Source organism: Aythya marila (genome assembly GCF_965140915.1).
Source record: "Aythya marila genome assembly, chromosome: 2".
Lineage (NCBI taxonomy): Eukaryota > Metazoa > Chordata > Aves > Anseriformes > Anatidae > Aythya > Aythya marila.
This window is the reverse complement of record NC_139043.1, coordinates 69,112,920-69,139,719: the sequence shown is the minus strand read 5'-3', so window position 1 is coordinate 69,139,719 and position 26,800 is coordinate 69,112,920. Positions and strand designations below refer to the sequence as shown.

The 26,800-nt window shown below is 35.9% G+C and overlaps 1 protein-coding gene across 6 annotated transcripts; it reads right to left on the bottom strand.

The window, feature by feature from the left end:
- Positions 1-26,356, bottom strand: SLC35B3 (solute carrier family 35 member B3). 6 transcript variants are annotated; one of them, XM_082753099.1, is made up of 10 exons: positions 26,237-26,356; positions 22,445-22,723; positions 20,970-21,091; positions 18,991-19,145; positions 17,433-17,540; positions 12,656-12,753; positions 10,225-10,317; positions 9,701-9,812; positions 5,481-5,550; positions 1-4,554 (listed from the first exon to the last, which is right to left on the bottom strand). In XM_082753099.1, the coding sequence occupies exons 2-10, from the start codon at positions 22,643-22,645 to the stop codon at positions 4,404-4,406; spliced, it is 1,110 nt and encodes a 369-aa protein (XP_082609225.1). In that variant the 5' UTR covers positions 22,646-22,723; positions 26,237-26,356; the 3' UTR covers positions 1-4,403. The 6 variants fall into 6 exon arrangements, with proteins under 6 accessions (XP_082609225.1, XP_082609222.1, XP_082609220.1 ...); XM_082753096.1 differs by having other exon boundaries at positions 26,284-26,352; XM_082753094.1 differs by having other exon boundaries at positions 26,184-26,302.
- Positions 26,357-26,800: the final 444 nt, after the last annotated feature.

The following is a 26,800-nucleotide window of genomic DNA, read 5'->3' as shown; positions in this document are numbered from 1 at the left end:
GATAAACAAGGGCTTATTTATGCTCAGGAGCATGGGAGGCATAAATAAAAGAAATAATTAAAACAAACCAGGTTAAAAATGAAGGCCCTTATTAACACAAAAGATTACTTATAAGTAATTTATTTCCTCCTTTAGTTCATAATGGCAAGCAAAAGAGATTTTCTTGGAATATGGAATAAGGTCATGGAGTTAACTCATAAATGCACTTTGCAAGACCTTTCCAAAAATAAAGGAACATACAGAAGTAAAGATTTGTTGGTGGAGGAAAAAAAAATAAAAGAATCACCTAGGATGCTGTAACTGACATGCAGCAGAAAATATGGAATGTGACTAGTTTCTTAGAGCATGATGTAAGCCTTTAAATGCAGGAATAGAAAGCTGAAACAACTTATAGAACATCAACACAGCATGTTAAAAAGGAAAAGAGCATCCAGAAGACAGACAGTTACAGAACTAAGGAAGACAAACAGGAAACACTGTATGCCTAAGTGTGCACTTGCAGCCCAGAAAGCCAGCCGTATCCTGTGCTATGAGGTTGGTGAGGCACTGGCACAGCTTGCCCAGAGAAGCTGTGGATGTCCCCTCCCTGGAGGAGTTCAGGGTCAGGTTGGATTTAGTTTGGGGCAACCTGGTCCGGTGGGAGGTGTCCCTGCACATGGCAAGGGGGTCGGAACTGGATGGGCTTTGAGGTCCCTTTCATCCCAAAACATTTTGTGATAAATCTTAGGTTAAAATACTTGGTAAGTTCATTCCATGTGAGAAGTTAATAAGAAAAGAAAAAAACAGTTTAATGCAGAATAAGGAAAGACTATAGGATAAGGGAAGGGTTCAGAGCACTAGTACTTCCATAGCTATATTCACAATACACGTATATTAAAATTATTAGCAGTTTGATGGTACTGACCATAGTGAAATACTGAAGAAATCCACAGTCAATTACTTTGGTATTAACGTGTGCAAAGTAAATGCAAAAATCTACTGTGAAAGAAGCTACAAATACATAGTAATTTAGGAAACTCGCTCAGTCCTTCAAAGGAGGCAGAAGCAGAGGGCATCACAGATGCAAATAGCTGGTATCAATGGAGACCTTGGGCAACCTTAAATTTCAGTGTGAACTTCAATCCCATTGTAACTAGTTCTTACATCAGTTTTTGTGTGAAGAGGAGAAAGCTGTGTAGGATAAGAATAGGAAACAACTTATTCACATTATATTTATACAGTAAATTTTACGGTGACTTTTTTTGTTGTTCCATAACACCTACTGTGAAGAGTCTAGGAACTAAGGAATGTAAAATGCAAAAGTTATTTCTATCAGCCTACATAACATTAGGTAGGGTTAATCAACACAACAACATAACTGCTCTCCCATGAAAAATAAAGAATTTACAGTTACTTCTTAAACAAGCCCTTACTCGTATTTCATAGACAACACAAAACAATATACATATACAGTACAGAAGATCCTAAACTCAAGTTCTGTAATAAGAACACTTGGAGGCCTGTCAGGTTCTTACATGTACATGCAATAATGCTCATTAAAAAAAATACAGCAATTCACTGAAATACTTTTTTTTTTTTTTTAAACTTCAATGAAAGCATGAAACTACATAGACCATGACAGCTGACAAGTTATGAGCTGCTCTCATTTCTGTAAGCATGTTCTTTCACACACTTAGTAATTGTTACTCAACAATATGTAAACTTACACCTATGAAAATAAAAACCTGACAAATTTATGCTAAATCTACAGTATTCCTTTGTCTATAAAAATCACATTTTCAAGTACCTCACACCTGTAAAACAAAACCATTTTCTATAGTTAATGAAATAAAAACTCCAAACTTCCCTTAACATGTGCTCCAGTAAGTAAGTCTCATACACAATCAAGGGTAAATTCTAAGGCAAATGATAGTGAACACTGTTCTCAAGAGAAAATACAAACAAAATTGCACTATAATAGAGGTGTGGACATGGCATGAATGGACACGGTTTAGTGAGTGAAGTCAGTAGCTCAGGTTGATGGTTGGACTTGATCTTGAAGGTATTTTCCACCTAGATGATTCCATGGTTCTACATAAACTGTTCTGCAACCTACATAGTATATATTAATTTTTACCAGAAACTTTGGGATTTCTAAAATTTATATTATCTATTTACAGAAAACAGATTCCATATGAATTATTATAACTTCATGCATGGATGATAGCTTTCACATAATTTGATTCCCTGAAGGTCAGTAAAGTTTAGCAACACACAGTTTACAGGTGACAAAACTGAGACTGAAATATAGTCACTGATGCTCAAATTCTAATTACCAAGTTCCGCCAACCTGGACATTGCAGCCAGTGTTCTACTCCAGAACTTTCCTTTCATTGGTTCAAAAACTGCCCCTCTTTTAAGCCTGATAGGTAACTTAACACCACTGCAGAGAGCAACTTAATTTAGGGAGAAGAATGAATTGGAATAAAAAGACTTGATAAATGTTATGGGGAAAAAAAGATGCATCTGTCCCCTTGATTGGTCCAAAGTACACTGTTGCATCAAATCCAAGTTGTAACCCTTCATTGTATCTTACCATACAACTTTGGCTGCAACATGAAAATATCAGTGATAACCATAGCAGGCCATCTTTCTATTTCTTTATTTCAAGGTTCATCTGTTTGTCTAGTTCATACCTCCATACCTAACCCATGACAATACATCATACAGCAGCTAGGAATTCAAAAATGAAAGCTATTACACTCACAATGAGGTCTCGTATACACACCTATTATTGTTGGCAAGTCACATGTTGAAGGGCTTTGCTGACACATCAGAAGTAGCTTGAGCACTAGGAACAGCATGGTTGTTAGTGCAGCTCTGCACTTGTGCCAACATAGCTATGTTATTCCCTGCCCTATTTTATAACACACCTAATATGTCATATGCTAGCCACCAAATTATTAAGCAAAATTTAAGGCACACTTTTGTCTGTGCTTTGATTACAAGCTCCTTGGTAGAGCAATTCATCCTAAAACATGCACAATGTTTGCCAGACATCGGATTAATTTCACAAATTAGTATTTTTAGCAGAAAGCAATACATCCTGTGATTTTTCAATTTTTGTACATTCTTCCTGATTACACAGCTCTATTGTCAAATTTACATTTCTTTAATTTGAATAAATCATCCATTCTGTATGAAAAAACACAAAATAAGATGCATCTAAGGGACCCAACAACAAAAAACACCGTAACTGTGTGAACAATGAACTGTAAAGCAATAAGTATTTTTAAAGTGCTATTGTTAAATACATAAAATGAAAGAGAAGGCAAATGATTCAATAATGAATTGAATACGAAAGTAAGAGAACAGATATTACTAAATTCCAGCAATCTTTTAAATTTACAATGAAAAAGAAAGACTGGTAGTACACTGTATCCCTGTCATTAAATAAAGAAAATTGTGATTTGTACCATAATCATTTTATATTCAAAGGACCACACAGAGACCGACACAGTAAATATCCCAAATACAGTAGCAGGTGCTGTTATTCTTTAGTCCAATACTGAAAATAAAAAATTTGATTTGAAGATATTAATTCAGAGGACCACCTTTCATTTCTCTCTACATCACTATGACATGGAAGTCCATAGGCCACTAAAAATTTAGTACTTCACCACAGAATAAGCAAATTACAGCTTGGTACACCACTGCTTCAGTCATGACTTTTCATTGTGTTCTCAGCTGCTTGGGGCCTAAAAACCCATTCTGCCCTTGTTCAGTGCTCAAATGTATTTTCTTACTTACAAGCAATAACCAAACAGAACAACAGCTTAAGATTTCCATAAAAATTTCAATCATGACAAGAAATACCAAGTTCCGTGATGATCTGATCAATAACTTAAAAACCCACAATATTTTTATTTAAAATGAAAAAGTGACAGCATATCATATTCTAAATCTTCCATCTTTAAAACTGCAATTTGGTCAACCAGTTGCTGATTAGGTTCCATTAAACGTGAATACAGTATTACATTTAAATTACCTCACCTAGACAATTAACAAAGACAGAGAACCACTAATCTCAAACCAGCCACATGGCCAATATTATTAAAATGCCCAAGTAAGTCTTCTAGTGTGTCACATTTGGGGTGCAGCTTCTCAGCAGTTTGCCAGGAGCTGCTGTCCTTCATTGACTGATAAAGCCATCTGACAATGGCCTATAACACCTTTTATGATGAATTCAAGTGCTCTGAAGAAAGGGCTCACGAAAATGTGCACTTCTAGCCATCTGCAAGCAGACAATATGCCTTCAGCTCCTTTGGTTTTAATAATGTTCCCTTTGGAAAGTGAATCAGTTGAAGACTGTTCCAATAAAACGTTAAGTCATAGTCGTCATAGTCTAGACCATAAACCATTGTCTATACAGTTTGCGACAACGTCCTTGTTTTTCTTTCTTCCACACTTTTTTTCCAAACACCATGCAGCGAAGGCAGTTTGATTTTATCCATATTCTTACTGTAAACATTAAGAAATATACCAAGAACAACCAGCAAGCCTGACCACACATACCTAAAAGGGAGGGAAAGGAGGGGAAAAAATTACTATCAGCACTTTAGTTGTAGTGATTATATTTATCTAATTCATAAATATTGATACGTAAAGTTCAAACCCTAATGAGAGGAGGTTAAGAAAAACAGCAACAACATTTTAGTAGACTTGGAGAAAGAATTTGTTCGAGTCTTTATTTCTTCTGTCCTTCAACCCTTCATTTTCCTGTCCAGGCTGGAGAGTTAAGGTGCATTGATAATTAAAACAAAATAAACAGTACCTGTTCTTTCTTGTAGGAAAGAAGCAGCTCTGAGGGGTTTTAGAATGTTTTTCTTTCCTACGTTTAGGAGAGCTACTCTCCCTATTACTGGTCCAAAACCACATTTTCACTCAATGCCTTATGTCTATACCTCCAAATGTTCATTTTTAATTTAGCTCTCCATTATTTTAAGTCTCAACATTCTTAGCTGGAATAAATTTCATTTGGGCATTTGACTAAGCTTTGTTCTGAAGTCTCAAATTTAGATAGCAATAAAATCAAACACTATTTTGTTTCAGATCAGAAATATTTAGGATCAATGAAATAACTGAGCTGCATGTATCAGCATAAGGCCAAGTCTTCCTAGAGAAAGGACCCAAACAATTTATTAAGTCTCTTAAGCACTACATATTACCCAAGATTTTTCTTAAAAAGCAAGAACAAAAAATACCAATATGTGAAACAATTTGTCTTCCAGACCCTTAGAAAAATTGAAACTATTTTCTCTAGCATGATTAGCATCAACAAGGCAGTCAATATTCACAACAGATTGCCAACATTTGTAGAAGACAGAAGACAAAAACCATTAAAGCCTGAATGTAATTAATTACTGGTGTTGTATTTCCATGATCAACGTTATAATTTTTATAAAATAAATAAAATCTCATTTAAAACAATAAATACTCACTGGAATGTGAATGGTTTTGCAAAGAACAAAAAAGAAAGCACAATGGTCATTGCTTTTCTTCCCGTTGTTACTGCAGAGGAAAAGAGATGTTTACTTCTTTAATAATTCACTTACAATGTAAGAACATCAAACAATCTTTAATATTAGTAGATACCCTTATTATCCAGTTAAAGGTCTGGCTAAATGATTATCATCCTTGATGCAAACAAACCGTAGGCACATTCCTACAGTATGGAATTATGCTAGGACCACGTTATGTGAAACAAGCATGCTGTATCAGCTCCAGTCAGGTATCTGCAGTACCTGAAAGCAATGAACAATCCCTACAAATAACTTATTGTATAAACTAAAAGCAGTCATCTGTTACAGCAGGAAACAAAGTGGGATCGAATCCACGGGTATTTGGACACAACATATCTCTTGCCATTCCTACTTCACTTTGTTTTTTTTTTTTTTTTTTTTTTTAAGTGGAATGGAACCAGCATTTTGTAATCCTGTAACTTTAGTTATTTAGCAGTGCAGAGAAATACAAGTTTGGCTAGAAACCTAAGAGACCAGGGACGCTAGACTTCAGTGGCTTAGTAGGCTTTCCTAGAATTATTAAAAGGCCTTCTTCTACACGTGATCTCATCACTAGCAAGAATCAAGGTAGTAAGAACTGAGGACAATTCTGTTACCAAAATTGAATTAAACTATTTGCTTGGTTTACTTTCAAATTAACTATAAATTTCAACAATTACTTGAACAATTTCAATGCTATTTGCTACGAAGAATAAAGTTCTGCTAGTAAATTGTATACTGGGAAACATACATAGTTTATCACTGAAACATGCAATCAGTAACTAAGTAAAAGTGTTATGAAAACATTGAAAAAAGTAACAAGCAGCCAGGTGTACAAATTCATCTACAGAGAAGGGACCTGGGAAGGTGTTACATGACAGCACAGGTTTCTCATTTAATAAAGATCATAGTACAATTGTCTGGACCAGAAGAAAACCACGCCTTCTTTATTAACAGAAAATATTTTTCTTATTACATACTTTTGCTATAACAGGTTAAAAAGACCTTGTTCGTATAACCATACCCACATGAGTATTAGTGTAACACCAAAACAAAAGGAAACAGTGACTACTGATGTATTTTCATGCCTTTTTTTTGGACAGTAAAGCAAGTTTTATTCTCCCCCAAATATCTTATCTGAAAAAGATGTTTAATACTGAAATAAACAGCCTTCACCATTGCTTTGTCTGCTCCAGTCTCAACCTCCTAATAACAATTTCTATACATTAAGAAATTTATGCACATCAAATGATTTTCTATTACATGAAAAATTAAAAGTAGAATGAAAAAGAAAATTGAGTTTTAATTAGAAAACAGTTTACAGATGAATAATTTAAAAAATGGTAAAATTCAGTTTTTCTAATTACGATTATTTCTGTTCTTTCAAATCAGTTATTAATTAAAATATTTATGTAACCATTTCCTTCTAAATTAAGTGCCTTTTATTCTTTTTCCCAATTAAGTCTGATAATTTCTCATTCTGCTAATAGAAATACAATTTTCATTAAACTCCTTCACCCCATTCCCCCCAACAAGGAGAAGGGTTGATGGGGGGAGGGGGGGGGGACAGTAATGAATGTGGTGTTCTTCCAAGGCACGATAAACATTTTCACATTGCTACAGGCAAGACAGAAAGGGATTGTCAAGGTCAGACACAAGGAAATCTGGGAAGGGTCTTCTATTCCACAGCACTTAAGCAATTTTTAGCACAGGTAGTTTTTTTTTTTTTTTTTTTTTTTTTTTAAGAGCTATTTCAATACATGAACCAACCCCTCATCTGAGCCAACTTCCAGCCAGTAGATTTCTCGAACTTTAAAACAAACATAAAACAGAAGTGCTGCAGAGGTAAGAATTAACAGGAAACCAGACCATGCAACTTTCATGTCCAGAAAACAACCGTCTGTATTCTCCTCTCTGCTAATGCAAATGAAGTAGACATTACCTGGCAGAAACCAGCTTTTGAGGGAAGAGGGAAGAGAGGAAAGTAGTTCCATGGCATCTTGCTACACCTCCCCACCCCAGTCCCTTGTGACTGATGTTTGTAGTTTAAAGAAAAGGTAACCTGAGGAGGGAATGAGCCTGATGTAACTGTTCTTGACAGACTACTGTAACTACTTACAAAACAGCTAGATAGGTAGTGACTTAGTTTTGGAAAGTTCACACAAGTGATGTTTTAAGGTTGGAAGCAACTGTTTTCTTCAGACAAACAATTCACTGTTCCACAGCAGTTACATATACTGAAGAGTAATAGTTTTAGGGATAGTCTGGAAACAGATGTACGGAGAGATGCTGAGAAATGATCAGATAGCTTAGACTTTCCTTTCAGTAACTGCTGCTAACATTAACAGCAGGGTCATTTCTGCTTATCCTAACAACTGAGGATATTCTGACAGGTAAACACTTCTGATGACTATTTACAAACTCACAATGACACAAGCTAAAAGCATTTACTTGCTTGCAACACAGTTATGTCATTTTACTGTAGCTAGCTTTGCCACACTCATCACATACTAAAATTTGTCATAGCATCACAAATACTGATGCAAGCCACAGTAAACTAGTGCAAACAATGTGTTGTACCTATCTTATCAGCAATTCCTTTGATTTAACTGTATTCTATACTGTTCGTTCCACTATGGATCTTGCACAGACAAAGTTAATGACAAGCTCACTTCTTTGAAGCCATACAGTTGTCCTTCCACACAGAGTATATTTAAATACTTTTCATTGTTTCTAAGGCACTTATATCAGCCAATGCATTGGTAAAGACGAAGTTTAACCATATGATGTTACTTGCCAGTGCAGCATTGAGATTTGCTGTGCTCAGCACGCTCCTCAGTCTTAGGTATTACAATTTCAGTCTCTAGAAGATTTTTCCAGATGACTGATTGCTCAACATGAAGGTTATATCCAGTTATAAATGGATTAAGAGTCAAGTCTGACCTAAAGACTGAAAATCTATAATGGTTGTGACTGCCTCTTGTTTCAAGTCCTCTTTTTCCTCAGTAAGCTGGCTAGATACCTGCAGACTGTCAGCACAGAAAGGTCTGATTTGCATTCACTCACAAAAAACGATTATACTGTTAGATAAGAACACCACCTCACAAAATTTTAATTATATGCAAACTGTCACAAGAGCAGTTACAATAGCATTTAGTGACTTTTTTAGCCTGTAGAGGATTCCAATAACTTTTGATGTAACTTATGGATTGATATTTTTCTACATTCATGTGGGGCTAGCAGATACACCAGTAATAGGCAAAAAAACATTTTCAATATATCACTGATACTTTACATTCATACCTAGTTTTTTTCTGATATATACTATACTACACATTCAACAGAAAGCATGACTGCTTTTCAGTCATAGGACAACTACTTCTTAAGTCCAGAAAAGGAACTGCAAGGTAAGAAATTCTGCTTCTTTCATTAATAGGCTACTATTAATGATAGTACCTGCGATTTAGAGATAATTCAGCAGCTGTTACACAGTCCATGAGAAGTTTCTTTGGTTCATATCCTGACTTCAAAAACTAATACCCTTTATTGCATTCAGTTTAATAAGAAGAACCAAGGAGACATTCTCAAATTCTGACAAAAGTTGGAATTTGTTCCACTTTCGTTTATTTTGAACAGACTACGGAGTATACGTTTAATGTTGCTACTTCTTACAATGTAGCCCCAGTTTTCCACTGAAAATCTATGGACATCCAAAAACTTCAAGGGAGTCCTACACACTTTTTCTAGCAATACTATTTGTTGGTAAACTCCAGAAATTCTGTGCTTAGAAGTGATGACACTGCCTTCCATGCCTTACGCATTTCAAATAGTATTTATCTTTTCCTTGTATCTTGCTGTGTATTTCCATAGCAATTCCTCTGTTTAGAACAGTGCTGATTCTGTATTAAAACATACATGTAGCATAGGCTACATGCACAAGATTGCTTAACAGGCTCTTCAACATTGAAACTGTCACACAGAATGAACTGGGAAGTTCCCAAATATATACTACGAGAGAAGACCCGGACTAAATAAACCAAGACTGGTCAGCACAAAGAACAGAAAAAAAGACTAGAATATTATTCTCAGAAGCTGTCCTAAATAACAAGATTACTTCATGTTTTTATACCAAAAGCAGGAAAGATATCATTTGTTCATACCTGTTACAGCCAGAAGGGCACCAAAGATTTTAATCAAAGCTAGAACAAAGGATATGCCAAAATACCCAGTCAGGGAGAAAAGGAATGCATAACCATAAGTCTGAACTGGATGCTGCAACAACAAAAAAAGCCTGTTAGGAAAATGTGAAAACAAACCCTGAGGTATTGCAAAATGACATAAAACTACAGACTTTAATCAACTGCTTGAGCTATAATAAGCTGCTCAACAATGCATTCATGCAAAGATCTTTATTTAATTGTAGTTAAATAATGGAAAAATAATTATGAAATTGAAATGAGTCTGGTCCTGTGATTTTGTTTTGCCTTTTTTTTTTTTAAACATTATCCGATATATCTTATACATCAAAAACTGTAACAACTGCGTTAATGTATGAACTACAGAAAACAACCAAGTTACACAATGAAAACAACATTAGAGAGTTGGTGACGTTTTTTCCAGACTATACAGAACAATGTTTTCCAATGAGGTTGTTTGTAGAAAAAAAGGAAATCTTTGCACCTACCTTTGAGCAAAACGTTACTGCAGGGCTTAATCCACTAGTGCATGTTAATCCGAATAAAATATACAGAAAACCTATTGAATAGGAATATAAAACCTAGAATAGTTTAAAAGAAAATAATTATCAGGTGATATTATAAAAAGCAGATAATTAAATGCTTTTGAACATATGGCCCCATTAATATTTTTCAGTTTGAGTTAAATTTGAAGTGTTTGAAGATATTTTTGCTAGTTATTTCTTTAACAGCTGATGTACAGTGAGAAGTCAACAAGCATTCTTCCTACCCACAGCCACATAAGTTTTTATTTATTTATTTTTTTTTTTTTAAAGCTAGACAGTTAATGTCCCGAGGTCAATTTTGACTATTAAACCCTTCAAATCCAGGATTTCACAGCCTAAATAAAGCTTCAGACAACTATATAATTAGGTTGAACAATATGCGAAAGGTAGATAGATTTCTGCTATTTATCCTGCATGTTAAAGATACATTAAACATGCAAAGTGCAGCACTTAATCACCTTGAACTGCCAGAACGTGTCATGAAGCATCATCTGTGCCACTTCAGTTCACCTACAGCGCACACCTGCATTACAGCTATGGGATACTGAATCTTCACATACAACCAGCTCTGGCCTAGCTCAGAATACATCCTTCTCAGCAAGGAAGTAAGCTCTTCATTTTGTCTGTACCCTAATAAAATTCCTGGCTCCATACAATGACAAGATAATCTTCATATGCACTCTTCTCATGTCAAGGCAACAACAGAAGCTGGAACTGCCCATCGATCTATATACCGGTGCAGTGGGAGGCATTCAGCTGTTTGCAGCTTTTTCTTGTGGGAAAAGGGACAGTAAGCAAAACTATTCCACATAATATTACTAGCTAGAACACAATGATTTATTACATTTCAAAGCACAGTGTCAGTTACAGACATACTTCTTATGGAAAAATTTTTTAATCAACTGTTTCCTTGTTGTAATATCTCTTATCTACAAAGATAAGCCTATTAACAACTGATAGCAACACCATGAGAAGACAGAACACGTAATACTGCTCCACAATAAAGGAGGATCGATATATGTTCCAAGAGCAGAACTGCTTTCAAGTTCACATAACAAAAAGTAAAGGTCTAGAGAAATCAGAGGCATTGTAAGGCTGGTAGCAATTGCCAGAAGACTGTTGGCAAGATTCAAATTGGGCAAGAAAGCCGCTATGGATGTACTAATGGATTTCAGAGATTATGGCTGTAGAAGGCTACCCTGGGTCTGATAATGTTGACCTAGCTAAGAACCCTGACTCTGGCAGCAGTCAACAGTCGATAACGAGAAAAAGCACAAGCAAACAAACAAAAAGAACACAGCGATACCTTTCAGGTATATTCTTCTACTTCTCAGAAACCTGCAGGCCAAACTTCTTGAGCCAACCTAAATGATTTTCAGGCATAAATGAAGTTTGCTCCTAACCAGTTTTCTCTCCATTTATAAAGCTGTTCTCATAAGTGAGGAACTAGGTTGTCCTGTCACATCAGTCAAGTTAAACATCAAATACAACTTCAGTATTTGTTTTTATTTGTGGCATATTCAAATAATATTGGCTACAATGAAAGATTTGCTCATCTTGATTTGATTTTAGAGAAAAAGATGGCAAGTTCAAACATAAGTTTTACATAAGTCATGGGATGTGAACAAATAATCCTTGTTTCAAAGAAGTATATAAAAATATTGAGCAATACTTTTTCAAAATCACGTATTTTACTGAATCAGGAACATCCAAAAGTCAAAGTTTTACTGATTTCAACAGAACAAGCTCCAAAAGAGGCTGCCTCTCAAATGGTAGCACACTCTAGAATCAGAAGTCTATCAAGTAGGAAAAGCAACGTGTTCATGTAACAGACATTCATCTATACAAGAACTGTAAACAGTTTGTTTTGTTTTTTAAAAGAGATCAAGTGCATGACCATACAGAAAACACTCTACTGCTTTCAGGCCTGTACAGAAAGTGTACAGAAAACACTCTACTGCTTTTCAGACTCTCCCCTCTATGTAAAAAAAAAATGCTGCTAGAAATAATGTGTTTTTGTAGCTGCAATATACATTTGCAATTGCATACCCCCGAAAAGCAGCACCCCTGAAAGGTTAAAAACAAAACATAATGAAAAAACAGAAAACAAGAACAGAAGGAAAAAAAACAAAGAATGCAGCAAGAGTCACTACTCACATATGAAAGAGAAAAACAGAATGAGTTTCCTACTTTGTTGTTTGACGTGTTGCCTGTGATAGAACACGTTATTTTAAAATTGCAAAGGATTTCGAAGTCTGTATTAATTCAGGCTTTTAACAACCTCCCCCCCCACCCTCATAGAATTATCAGTATGACTACTTAAATACTTTCAAATTGTGTGTGACAGAACACTAACTTCAAATCTGGTATTTACCATTTCGGAATTAGAACCATTGTGCAACTTCATAGCTTTTTCCTGTACATTTCCTATAACTGCATCTGCGCAGAGGGCAAGGGATATTAGGATCACACCTAATATAAGGAAAGAAATAAACAAAAAACCTGTTGAGAGTATTTATCAGCAAAACAGAGCAGTGACAAAAAACACTCTACTTATCCTGAAAATTCTCAGGAATAGAATAGTAATAAATATCTGTATCATTCTGAACATCAGCAAAACTACTTCATTATGCTAATAAAAGTTTTAACAATCTATAAAGCAGTGTACACTCCCATTCCTCCTGTGAGTTAAGTCTTGAACCACACTTGTCTCTAGGCTTGATGGGAATATCTGAACATTACTAGAAAGAAGCAAGCTGTAGTTCTATGTAGTAGCAAGAGTGAAAGAGTGTCAATTGTACTTATTTATATTTGAATCAAGATAAATAACCAGATAACTTTTTTTTTTTTTTTAGCAGTTAATCTATACCATTTTCCCTGGAAAAAGTAAAATAGAGGCATTAGACGTAGTGATAACGCAAATGTGAAAGGTTCAGCAAAAACCTTTCATTACAGAAATAGTTTGTTTTTTTTCTTTTTAAAGAGAAAAGTACTGTTTAGGTATAAAATCCATAGTTTTAACATTAATGCACTTGGTCATAACAAAGTCACTACAGATTCAATAATGTAATCAGCTTTCCAATAGCAAAAATTAATAACTATTATTGCAGTCACAATTCATTTTTCAACCTCAAAACTTTGATTTTCTCATGAACGTAACAACTGTTACATTTAACGTTGCAAGCTTAGGAAATTAATGATGCACACAGGTTGAAATACCACTTCTCTAAGAAGACTATATAAACCTGCAGCACAAAAAGTATCAGACACCAAAATCATGTTTATTGCCTGTCCTTGTCTTGGTCCCTGAAAAAAAGCTGAGTGTCAGAAAAATGATGAGTGGAAGACTTGGAAGAAGCACCATTTTATCTCCCTAATATTATACTCTTAAATTCAGGGGTCTCAAAATAGGTATTCTGATGGACCAAATGGCGGATAAGCTCCTGACAGAGAAGAAAAATCCCACTTCCTATAATTTTCAGAATTGAAAGACTTTTTTTTTTTTAAAAAAAAAAAAGTAAGACCAGTGTACTTTAAGGTGGTATCTCCTTGGTAAGCTTCTGGATATATGCAAGCTTCCAAACCAGCATTTTTAGTTTGGGAACCATTTATTTTTCCATGCTAGACATATGCAAATATGCAACTGAAACAACACGGAAGACGGTGTGGACAACAATTCATTATTCCAGTTACCATGCACCAGAAAAAGCATGAGTGAACAGAAATGACATGACAACCAGAGTAGTATTGGTTATGCTAAAGACCACAGTTTAGAGATATTAACCACATGGATTCAGCTCCGATCCAAAAGGTATAGTAACTCCATCCAATCAATAGCTTTGCTGCAGATCACTTCCATACAGTGATCAAGCACATCTGTACTCTCATTCATGCCGCTTCCAAGCGGTGCTTAATGGCCAAGGCATACCACAGGACAAATGCATGGGTTCAGTATTGGACTGATATGATAAAAGTTATCTGGAATCTGAAGGGCAAGTGCACATAGAAGGGAGACATGTGGGGACAAGATACATGCTAATACTACACGTGGTTTTTGGGGCACAAAGGCAGAAATTGTTCCACTTGTGACAGCATTGCACCTGCCAAGAAGCAGCAGCAAAACAGGGATGAGCGTAGTAACATTGTGTAATATGGAAAGCTTGAGTAAAAGAGATTGGAAGAACTGGTCCTAAGTTAGTTCTAGAAGAGATAAGACTGTAGTTCACGCTTCAACAGTATTTGACCCTATAAATGGCATGCTTGAAGACATTACAATACTAACCCTAGGTATACATTCATAAACTACCGCACACTTAATGGCTTCCTCAGTAACACATTCTTGTACTTGCAATCCTCACCATGCAAGTCTGTTAAAAGATAAGTTGTTTAGAGCTTATCAGCCCCTTGAGATCTCTTCAATACTCCACCTTCTAGAGGTAGGTAACCAAGCAATAAACAACAGTGAAACTAAGGACAGAACACCTCAGTCTTCAAAAGGCTAGACTGCACCCACACATATAATCTAGGGCAGAGGAACCTGCACACAAGTAACGTTTTTCTCTTTGCTGAAGATAGTTAATTTCCATTTATGCCTGTAATGCCAGAACAGTGGAAGCTTCGATAGCACCAATGTTTCAAGATCACCTCCTTCTGGACACTATTCCTTTCTGGTTTCTCTTTTTTGAAGGTCCTCTATTTTTCATAACTATTTAGGATATCTACCACCACCTCTCCAATTAGAAATGCTAAGGGATGTTTTGAGCTCTTATTACCAACTTCATCTTGAAAAAAAAAAAAAAAAAAAAAAAACTTCTTCCTTAGTTACAAATAGGTACCTGTTCTGGCAGAAGACAGTTTCTCTTTTCTTTGCTGAACTCTTTCATATGCAAACAAAACCTGTGTAGATTCCTTTTTTGAGGTGAGGTTGGATTTCAATAGCAGGAAAAAGAAAAAAAAGACTTGTAAAATTCTTGAAGGCATGATATGGGCAAAACTGTTATGTCTGCTCATGATCCATTTTTAGTATTTGCATTGGACAGCAAGGACTGTGTGTTGTTTGACTTTTCAGCACAGCTTTGTTTTCTTAGAACTGTGATATGTAAAATGTTTTGTCTTCAACAAGCAAGTTGATAGAAGTTCTATGAAATTCTATGAAATCATGCTAGAATCATACTAGTCTGCATGGTGAAAGTTCTACGTAAGTGTGCATATATTACTAGAAGAAACTCAGAAATTTAGGGGGCTGTAAGTAGGCAGTACCAAATGTGCAATTTTAGAAAATAATCATTTTGAAGGTTATCATGTACTTTGCTGCTTATGCTTTTAAAAGTTTTAATATCCTCAAATACTTTAATGCTCTTTTCTCTATGAGAATAGAACATAAATGTTTACCTCTCCATTCTTGGTTCTTATCTTGTGATTTACATTTAAAAGGGTAATTAGTCAAAAGAATGTCGTTTTGCAGAGTGAGCATGGCTTTTTTTTTTTTTTTCCTGATCACTGGTTTTACACTTCAGATATGTATTGCTGCTACATTACTAAAAATCTGTACATTTCTTGAAGGAAGGGACCATCTAGTTCCTTAATTCATCCAGGAAAATGAAAAAGTTCAGCCTTTCCATTAGGAAACTTTTTTTTTTCCTGATTATATTAAGTGGCACAGAATAAAATAATAAGGGAACAGAGAAATGGAGAAAGTACCTCCCCAGAAGGTGCAGAGTGACAGAATTTTGAATCACCTTCCAAAGGGAAGATCCAGACTTTCGAATTCTAGAACTACATTCTAATTTCACAGAACTAACACCCCCCAAACGGTAGTGCTCTAAGCTTGAATATATACAAATTTGTTTGAAATGTACAGAATAAACTGATAATGAAAGTGATAATGAAAGACACTGTTTATTCTCTGAAGATATTTAAAGGTTTTTATCTTGCATTTTGGCTATATTTGTGGGCATCAGGATTTTGCTACATTTACTGCACTTTACCCTATCCCATGCAGTTTAAGAAGGAACTTTTCAGATCTTTTCAGATTAAGTCACAGCATATACTTAAAATAATTCATACTTTACAAAGAGAATATATCAACGTGAGTGAACTTAACTGGAATAGTCTAAAATAGGTGTAAAGATTACATGCCTATATGTCAGAAAACACTAGAATGTAATAATATGCATACCATCTTCCTTCTATAATCAAAATACATACATTTTGCTCGAGCACCCATTTACACCACCAACACATTAATTTACAGCAAGTTATATACTTCACAGGATTATATTGAGAATTAATTTATGAGCAAGGCCAAAAAAAAAATAGAGCTTAGACAACATCACAAGTCCTTTCCATTTGATCATCAGGAACAATAAATGAAATAATATTCTGTGAAGACAAAGCTTTTTTTTTTTTTTTAAACCAGGAATTTATTCATATTTTTAGGAACAAAACCTATAGAAGTGTGCCTCCGCTATTGAGAAATAAAGGTTTCACACTGAATGTTTCTCATAAAAGTTACTATAACTCATCCCAGAATTTCAAAGAAAGAACACACTAAAAGTTGATTATTCAAATGTTTTTTAAGGTTCAGTATTAATACAAACACTGACCAAGTACATAAAATGTCTTTTAGGAATAACCAGTTCTCCTGTCATTTGAGATAGAAACTCAAGTTTTTCAATCCAAGGGGGTTAAAATATTTCTGATTTTATTCAGTATAGAAAAGTTAGAGTGTGTATAACTGTAAGAGATATAGTAAATCTAAATGAGATCATCAAAAAATACAAAGTGAATAGTTGTGAAATGGAAAAACAAAGTTTCAACTAGAAAAGAGTCTTTTCAAGTTTTAAAATGGTCAGACTGTATTTTTTCATATTGACTTTTACATATCTACTGGGTAGTAAATATTTCTTAAGGACAAGCTTGTGTTGTTTCATCCTAAATGGCGGTATTTCCAGAAGTTTTAAGAAACTATAAACTAAGGCTTAGAATAAACGCCTCTACTGCCGCAGATACAGTTCTGCTAATTTACACAAAACCAAACCTGTGTTTTCAGTTTGATATGAGGCACTACACCAAGAACTCTTAGAACTTTTACAGAACACTTGCAGTAGAAAAAAATATGCATTTTAATAAACTGGAAAATATACCTTTACCTGTCAAATTGAAGTTTGGTGCAACTGTGCTGTCAGCTAAAGTAAACCATATTAATCCAAGACTCATACACAGGGCAGCAGACACATCTGCAATGTTATAACGTTTTCCTACAAAAGCAATAAAAACAACATGAGACTGTAATACTCTAACCATTTGGTGTTTATCCTGTCAGCAGCCTAGAAGGCAAAGGAAAAATGTCTATCTTTTACTTTAGCAGACGTCTTAATGTTCTGGCCTTTTGTGACTGGAATCAGTTTCTTCAGTAGCAGCAGTTTCTAACATGGAGGAGGATCTTAACAGACACTATCTGGTTCTGGTAGTCAACTTTAATTTTACACCTCATGACAGAAAGCACATTCTCCCTGACAAATCGCTATCTCAGCAAGTTCAGGACAACTGTGATGTTACTCTTAAGTTTTCTCTTATGCAGGATACTTTGTCTTTTTTTTTGTTGGAGAGAAGACCTTCCTAAATGTTAATACATCATTTGGGAAATTTTAAAACCCTAAATTGTCTTTGGGTTTGTGAGAGAAAGGACATAAAGAAAGGAGGTGGAGAAAGAAAGGGAAATAAAAAAGCAGGAGTATTGATGTCTTGTTTTAAAGAAGACATTCCTCTTCTAGGAGCAATCCTTTCAATATAAGCCTCTAAGTTATTTTTTTTTTTAAACTGAAAAAATAAAAATCACAGTTTCTGAGAATAGACTACTATAAAATTTAGAGCTTTGTGAAGTTTCATGGGAATACCAGTTCAAATGATACAAAAAGATTCAATATATGATAAATACTATATGCACATATGTAAGCTTGCAAAGTTATCAAGCCTGAATAAATGTTCTTTTCGAAAAGAAAATAGAAAAACGTATATGCTGGCCCACAGTCCTATAGAATTAAGTTTTCTATTGCAACTAGGAGGGTGAGACAAACACACACATTCTTGATTTTGTTCTGTAATACATTCATATTCAGAGTTTTACTGACTTTCTTATTGTTTGGTACATAAAGACTCATTATAATATACCTTAACCTACAAACTCCAGACACTGAAGTTTATTCATGTATCTACAGTCTGGTGTTCTCCAGAACCCTTCTTCTGTTCTTCAGATACTAACTATAACTCTAGAATTAGCCAAGGCCAATTGAAGTCAGATACACTTCCAATTAAGCATACAAACTAGGAAAAAACAACAACAAGCTCTTAATAAAAATCAAACTTTTCAAACAAAAAGAGCAGTGAATTCCTTCATAAATTAATTGTGGCTAGATTTTTCCATTTCAGCATTGAAAATTGTTCATTTATGAAGTGCTTTTGTTCAGAAAAAAATATATTACTTGAAAATTAAGAAAGCCTACATAAAACTGAAGTTTTGCAAGTAACCCATAGCTTTTTTGACCACATTTTCTGAGTAGATACTTTAGAAATTCACATTTTTCCTTCTATAGAAGAAATGCTACCTGCTCCTCCCTAGTCAAGAACCTCAGTGGGATTTAAAGTACAGGATTCCAAACTGTGTTGTCTCCCCAAAATAAGTAATCTAACAGCAAGACAAACACTTACCTTGTATAAAAACCCCGCCTACCATAACTGGAATAAGTTTACAGCACTTGAAGATGACTTGAGTAGGATAATTCAGATATCCTAAAGAGGTATTTGACAAACCCATTGTTCCCACTGTTAAAAATGCTATCATCATGTAGGTTTTGCCAGGAATTCTACAAAATATAAACATACAAGTCTGGGTATTACAGACACATCTAGAAGATATTTAGCTTGGAAAATTTAGGTAAAGGAATATGTTCCTAATACAACTTGATCATTTTTCTTACTGATTTTCACTCCATAAAAAAATAAAAACACATAATGGCTCGTTTCAAATTTCATTTCTTTCAATTACTGCTAATAAATAGTGTTTAAATGCAAAACAAAAAATTTAATGGCTCACAAAGTACTGAAAAAAGAATGCTCTCTCAGAAAAGTAAAGACTTACAGAGCAATCAAGACAAAGGCTTTAGGTTATTTATCAGAGGAAACGCAGAAGGTTGGTATACCTAGATACCCTGAATCTTAGTCCTGCCACAGTCACTATGATGATTTTTTGTTAAAGTTTTCATGTGAACATTGACAGCTTTAGAATGAAGAAAACAGAAAAAAAGGTACTATTGTTTTTTAAAACTCAACAGAAAGATAAGTCATTCAGATACCATAAACAGGACTCCTCAAACTTTTTCACATGTATTGTTTGCAGTTTGATGAAGTCATCACCTGACAACAAGTGATCCATCAGAAATTCTTACTGCACTATTTGTGATTTTTTTTTTTTTTTAAGTTACTGCTGTGCATATGTTCAACTATTTTTTGTGTGTACTCAAAGCCAAATAAGATGTCATCTTGTGGTAACCGTGTCTTACCCATAACTCATTCTGTGATGCAGGCATGCAAGAAAAATTTGTATAATAAAATTTAAGAGAGATTCAGCATAACAATGAGGAAATAGATTTTTAATGTCTACAAAAATATTCCGATTACAGAAAACAAAACAGATAATACTGAAGTTCTACATTTCCAACATAACTTATGTACTGCGCCATGTACTATAAGCAACAGTTTTAATTACCAAAATAGTTGCTAGTTACATAATGCCTAACAGTCAGCTTACACATTATCTGATGCATCTCCAAAAGACAGATAGCTTGAAATACTAGCTGTCATTGTCAAAAGTAATAACAGAAGATTCTCAAAGTTACATTGGAGAGGAATCTATTACCTAAAATCAATGTATGAGAAGTCAGCTGATGATAACTACAAGTAACCTAAACAGGTTACGCTCAACTAGGAAATAAAGCATCAATGAATTTTAAAATGTGTGTACACCACGATGACTCGTCTCCAAGCTTTCAGAATGCCTCAATATAGATTGCAAAGGCTGTATTAGGGCAGGAAACCACAGAATGGCCACACTGAATCAGAAGGAACTACACCATATCTTTAGGATTCAAGACAGCAAGAATCCATTTGGTTGACTGCAGTGAAGACAGAATAATTTAATGGCAGTGACACATTCTTTCGAAAAATGTGAATGCCATGTGGAAGAAAGCAGAGCTTTGATACTCTCCAAGATGCATAGGAACCTGTTGGTTAGGAAGAGACAAAGTCTGAGGAAAATACATTTGGGTGAGAGAGAGCTTCAAGTGCTGCGAATTGCACTTGGAGCTTTCTAGACATAATAAAAAGAAGCAGCACAAACAAGACTCACTCTATATCGACTACCTTAGAGACAAAACACACTCCATAGGCAGAACAAAGTGACAGGAAGGACAGTCAACAAGACTGTTTGCAGGTCTGAAGCCTAAGTGGGTGCTTATGAAATATTTTCTAACATCGTCTAGTAAGTACAGATTTTTATTTTTTTTTTGTTTACTACAGATCTGCTACCAATACCTTACAAAATTTACATTTGAACAACAGAAATTTACCATAAATATCAAAATATTTCCTTGTTGACAGATAGCGTGCAAATGTTTGGAAAAAACACATACCTTCTCCTTTTGTCCTGAATCAACTGCAATTCTATTAGTCCAAAAATGGAATAAAATCCAAATTGCACTAAAGTGAGGTACCAACCAAAAGGTTTAAAACCTTCCACGGAAAATATCAATTCCTATAAAAACAAAAACCCACCAATGTCACATGCATACACCAAAACATTAAAGTCAACACATTTTTCTTCATGTACATGCAAATCTAGCCTTTGCACCTGCCAGTTATTAACTAGAATTCAGCTGCCACATATTACTTGCAAAGTACTGAAAAAGACAATTTAGTTTCTTCAAAAGATGGGAACATTTACTTCTGGTGTAAATCTACTGAAAATAATAAGTTGATTCATTAGAGGGGGGGAATACATTTGATCCATGAATATTTATCACAAAATATGGATGGTTTTCTGTCTGTTTTTCAGTTCATTTACTTACAGAAACACTTTTTGCTGGAATTTGTAAATAACTTACGATAAATTAAATTCAAGCTTTCTCTAAGAGACATATTTACTAGTAATTTTCATCTCTTATATATGTGGACCTAAAATTGAGTGCCTAAATTAAATAGCATTTTTGAGTTTATAAATTTGTAGGTTTTAAGGATATTTAAAAGTGGAACAATTTGCTATGGAAAAATACATGCACTGCATAAAGCATTTATGTATGTGTGTCAGTTATAATTAGAGAGGGCAGAACTATATAGTGAAAAAAAAAGTTGCTTAGTATTTTCCTTTTAGAGATTCTGTTTTGCTTTCTGTTATAAACAAACTTATTCTTTGAAAGTAGCTATTTTCCGATTAAACTTTTTAAGCTGTTTTTGAGAACTACACGGGCAACGTGATTATTTGAAAATATTTTTTAATCACTGCTTTATTGAGAAGACACATCTAAACTTCTAAAGAAAGGAACAGAAATGTAACTTATCTTGATAAGAGCAAAAGGTTGGCAGTAAAAGAAATTCTTATGTAAAACAACATAAAATCTAGCATTTGCCCAAAGATTATGCTTACATTTAACAAATCACCATAGTCTGTTTCAGCCCTGTACTAAATAAAATACAGAGAAAACAGACTAGTACTACTCTGCTACGCTCACAGAACTCAGATGAATATGGAGGTTTCAGCACCAGTTGAGACTTGCATGTCTGTCTGTACCATTCTATTTTTTTTTCAGAAGACTATGAAGTCACATATAAAAACATACATTAAAAACAATTTTGTATAGCACAGTGTGCCTTAGACGCAGAGGTAAAAAAGCAAGTCAAAGTGAACCGAACCTCATAGCCACATTAACTGTGGTGAAGTCTTGTATTATATAATGGCTTACTGCTCTTACAATTCTGAAAGCTTCACAGTCAATATCTATTTTAGATGTCTACACGGACTAAGATAAATACTATGTTACTACTCCACTAAAACTTAAAGAAAAAGGAAAGTAGCATTAGACAAGTTATTAGACAAGTTCATAGCATTTACCTGTAAATATCCATAGATTAGATAAAACATAAAAACTCCAGAAACACAGATGAAAAATTGAGTAGGTTTGTTAAATTTGCTAAGATTGACACCAAGAACTACAACATCATCTACTGATTTGATATGGGGTGACATAGTTTGAGATTTGGAAGGTACACTGATGGAAATGTATTTTCTTGATGAAGTGAATTTCAGATCCATGACTCCTTGTTCGCTGCATTCGGTGATGCTGTTATCTTCTTTCTGTTCTTCTTTTTCCTTGTGTTCTCTGTCTGTAAGCTGAAAAGAAACGCTAGAATCAGACAAGACATAACATACAGTCTTCAAACAATAATAGTAAACAAATGTGGAATTTACATGGATAATACCAAGGGTTCAGAGTTTTGTTTGGTTAATTTTATTTGCAGGCTTTACTTATATTTTCTAATGTCTAAGACTAAGCGGCCTTTCAACGCTTTTGAAAGCATTTTTGCTTGATGTGGAAAGTAGTATTCTCACACTTCACAGAAAAAAAGACAGCAACAGAAAATTAGCCTCAGTTCCCCAACAGCTCCAAACAGCCCTTTTATGCCAGCACTCATAGGGGTGACCACCTAGGAGATGAATGATGCCCAAGATCTAAGACCAGTGAAAATACTGGTGTGGAGCCACTGCAGTTCTGCCTAGTTTATTTCTACAGTGAAATATACCACACTAGCCCATGGCCAGTGAAAGTTTTCTGAAAGCTACAGACTTGAGCCTTTGATTGGTTAGAAGTGTTGAAGTGAAAGAAATTACCCTCTCATTCTCACTATTCACTATTTCTCACACACTTCTGAGGAAGAGTTAGAGATGAAAACAAGGCTAAGAAGCCAGTCTCAGAAATTAATCTTGTTATCAGATAAGGTATATGGTATGGCAATCCCTTTAACATTAACTACATGTAGCCATTTCCATGTAAAATAAGAAACAAAATTAGGCGAGTCTGGAGAAGAAATTTAGCAGCTTACTAGACTGACAGGCAAATAATTCCTCTAGTTCAGTAGAGAGTATGACTTTTTAAACGTTTTTTCCTTTTCAGCCTCAAGACAAACACACTGGTCAGTCAGTAGTTCCAAGATTTTTAAGGATAGCTGAGAATCTAGTTCAGTCACCAGACAGAAATTATATTGGTCTTAACTACACAGCGGGTTGTGATCCCCAGCTCAAAAATACTTTTCATCATACATCTATGAAAATTATTCTTCCAGCCATCTTAAAATGGAAAATATGCTAGTATATGAAAACCAGATGCATGCATGCATCTTATGCATGTACTTATGCATGCAATAAGTACAGCAAATGCATTCTGCATAGACTTTGGTCATTTATTATTGCAGTGTAAAAAAAAAAAAAAACACACAACAATGGATTAGTATAAAACTTACATTGTGGTTATGTTTCCCTTTCTTTGATATAACCTGCTACCATGTTGGAACAAGATTGCTATTAGAGTTCTGAAAGAATAGCTTGGGGACTATAATAACAATTTAGGGACTGTAATAACTATTTCTGTTTAAATTCAGAGCTCCTTAGATGAAAACCAGAAGTAAGAGGTAGAAAGTTTACCCTTGTGGATTGTTAGTTAATCACAAGATGAGGTTGCCGTAAAATGGAAAAAGGAAAAAGAAAAGGTTAAGTATGCGTTTTCAGCAGGGGCAGAAAAGTACCCCTGTCATCCTATAAGGCAGTGGTCAGCCTTTGCATACAGTACCACACACACTTATCCCTCGCAAAAACGAATTTAAAGAATGACTGCAGGCAAGGTTATCAGGATGAAGGAACAGATAGCCCAACTTCTGAACGGAATCAAGATCAAAGCTTAACTTGCCCAGCCTAGTGAAACCCTGATGCAAAGAGAACAGACTTGCTTTCAATAAAGTGATCATCACTAAAGAGGAAAAATAATTCTAATTTTAAGGGTGATGGCATGAGAGCAAATTGACATAAAATGATCATAAAACTTCACTAGAAATTCCTTTTGAATTCCAAAACTATCAGCATTCTAGAACAGACTAAGAATGAAAGATGAAACAATTGAATTGTTTATAAGATGTCTTTTACGAAAGTGATTATGTGGAGCTGTTAAGTTTGGATTTGATTACTGAGCAGGCCCTTTCAGTCCTGTGCTTACTGCATTCCTTCACCATGGCAAACAGAGCAAAGGTATCTGCAGAAGGCACTTGGCAATCCCTCATTACCAGAAGAGATGACTAAAGCAGGATACAAATTACTACTCCTGCTGAAAGAATTGTGAGCTAGGTTAGGACCAAACTTCAAGCCCAAGGAGCAAATCACTACCACGGAAAGGCAATATACCCATTGTTTACACTACAGTTGAACTTTTAGTTTCGTTACTGCCTGTTCAGATCTTTCTTGACCATTTGTTAATGACACATTTTCTCAGCAGGATCACAAACTGCTGAAATAATCTAAGTCTCATTTTTCACCTAAACTTCAACACAGAGAATGATGTATGTGCGGCACAGCGTATAGCCACGTGCTGTCATCTGTACTTCAAGTGTCCAGCAGCGGGATGACCTGTGCAACTCACAGTTTTGTACTCAAGCTTTCCACTTTGGCCACTACTTTAGACATTATTTGTATGATGCCTGAATGAGGAACAGAACATCACAGATCCAATGTAGAGGGAAGTCCAGACAGTAACAAGTGTACTTATTAGCACACTTTTGAATTTGCAGCTGTTTATATGAAAATTATTTCCTCAGCAACAACACCAGCTTTTATGACCTGTTCATTTCATTTATTGAAGCTTACTGAATTCACCACTGAAGTAGTAACAAACAGCACTGTTAGCTCCAGTCATGCCCAAAGCCATCCATAGGATGATACAGAACAACTGTTTTGTTTATATCATACTCTAAATGAAACAAACAAAACAGTACTGAAGAAACATTTCAAGGAACTGAAACTATTTAGCAACTGGACAAACACTAAGTGTACATAGCCACCTGAAACACTCTCCACCAAATAATTTCATTGACAACAGCACAGGAACTTTTCCAAAGTCCACCGTGACTTCTCAAACTGTTAGTTTTGCCACTATCTAAAATGTTATTTTGTTCTTACCAAAACCCCTCAAGCAAGTGATCCACTTGTTCAACAAACGCGCAACAAGAAGCTGTTTTATTAAGTGCCGAGTGGCATAGTGCCATCCTGCCTTGTGTGGAACAACACATCCCTCCCTCTTCCTGTGTAGTAGTGTAAACAAAACAGTCTTTAGGCCAGCGATACATTCTGTTCCAATCTCTATTCATTTGGGAAAAAAAAAAAAAAAAAAAAAGAAGAAATCGCATGCCATACTAGTTTTAACTTGGGTAATATGTACTAATTATTGCATGAAAAAAGACGAAAACAAGCAAGTAACTAGAAAAGCAAAACGTCTTTGGCCTCCCAAAAGTTCATGACTTGTAACCATCACAGAATAAACACTACGACGGAGCAGGGGAGTTTTTATTTAACCTCAGCGAGCACCCTTTCAGAGCAGCACTTCAGCAGACGCCAGCAGCTCAGTTCTCTGTCAGAAACACCCTGCCCACACCGCACCCCGAGGCCAGGCCAGCAGGGGCTCCCCCCGAACAGCCTCACGCTCCCCGGGTGCAGCCAGGCCCGGAGCTCCCGAGCACAGCCGCAGCGGGGCCCCACGCCCCGGCCCCGGCCCCTTCCCCCCGCCAGGCCCGGCCCGCTCCGCGCTCCTCACCGCCGCGCCCATGGCCGCCTTCCGCCCCTCTCCCGGCCCCACCCGGTACCTGCCGGAGCAGGGAAGAGGCCAAAAGGGAGGGAGGCGCGACGGCACCCACCGCCCTCTTCTCGTTCCCGTTCCCGTTCTGCTTCCTCCTCCTCCTCTTCCTCCTCCGCCTCCGCGCTTCTCCCTCCCTCCCTCAGCGGAGAAAATGGCGGCGGCGGGGCGCGAGCGTCGAGCGCATCGATGCGCGCTCGGCTCTCCGCTCGTCCTCCTGGGGCGGTGGCCCGCGACTCCCGCCTGGCCCCTCAGGGGCTGGGGGTGGAAGGGGGGCACAGCGCGGGTGTGCTGGCCGGGCGCTGCTCGGCTGCTCAACGAAAGTCATTAAGTCACCGATGAAACTGCCCCCCTAAAAGCCGCCAAAATGCATTTTGCTCCGCAGGGGGGGACCTTCTCGTCGTCCTCCCCTGGGAGACCGCAGGAGGAAAATAATAAAAATGTGTAATAGTGACACATGGAAAGGCAAATCAGGGCAGTAACTGCAAAGCACACGGATAATGTAACGTAGGGAACGTGACATCAGGTAAAAAGCTTGTGAGAAAGGTAGCTGAAGGCGATTTTGTGCAAATACATAA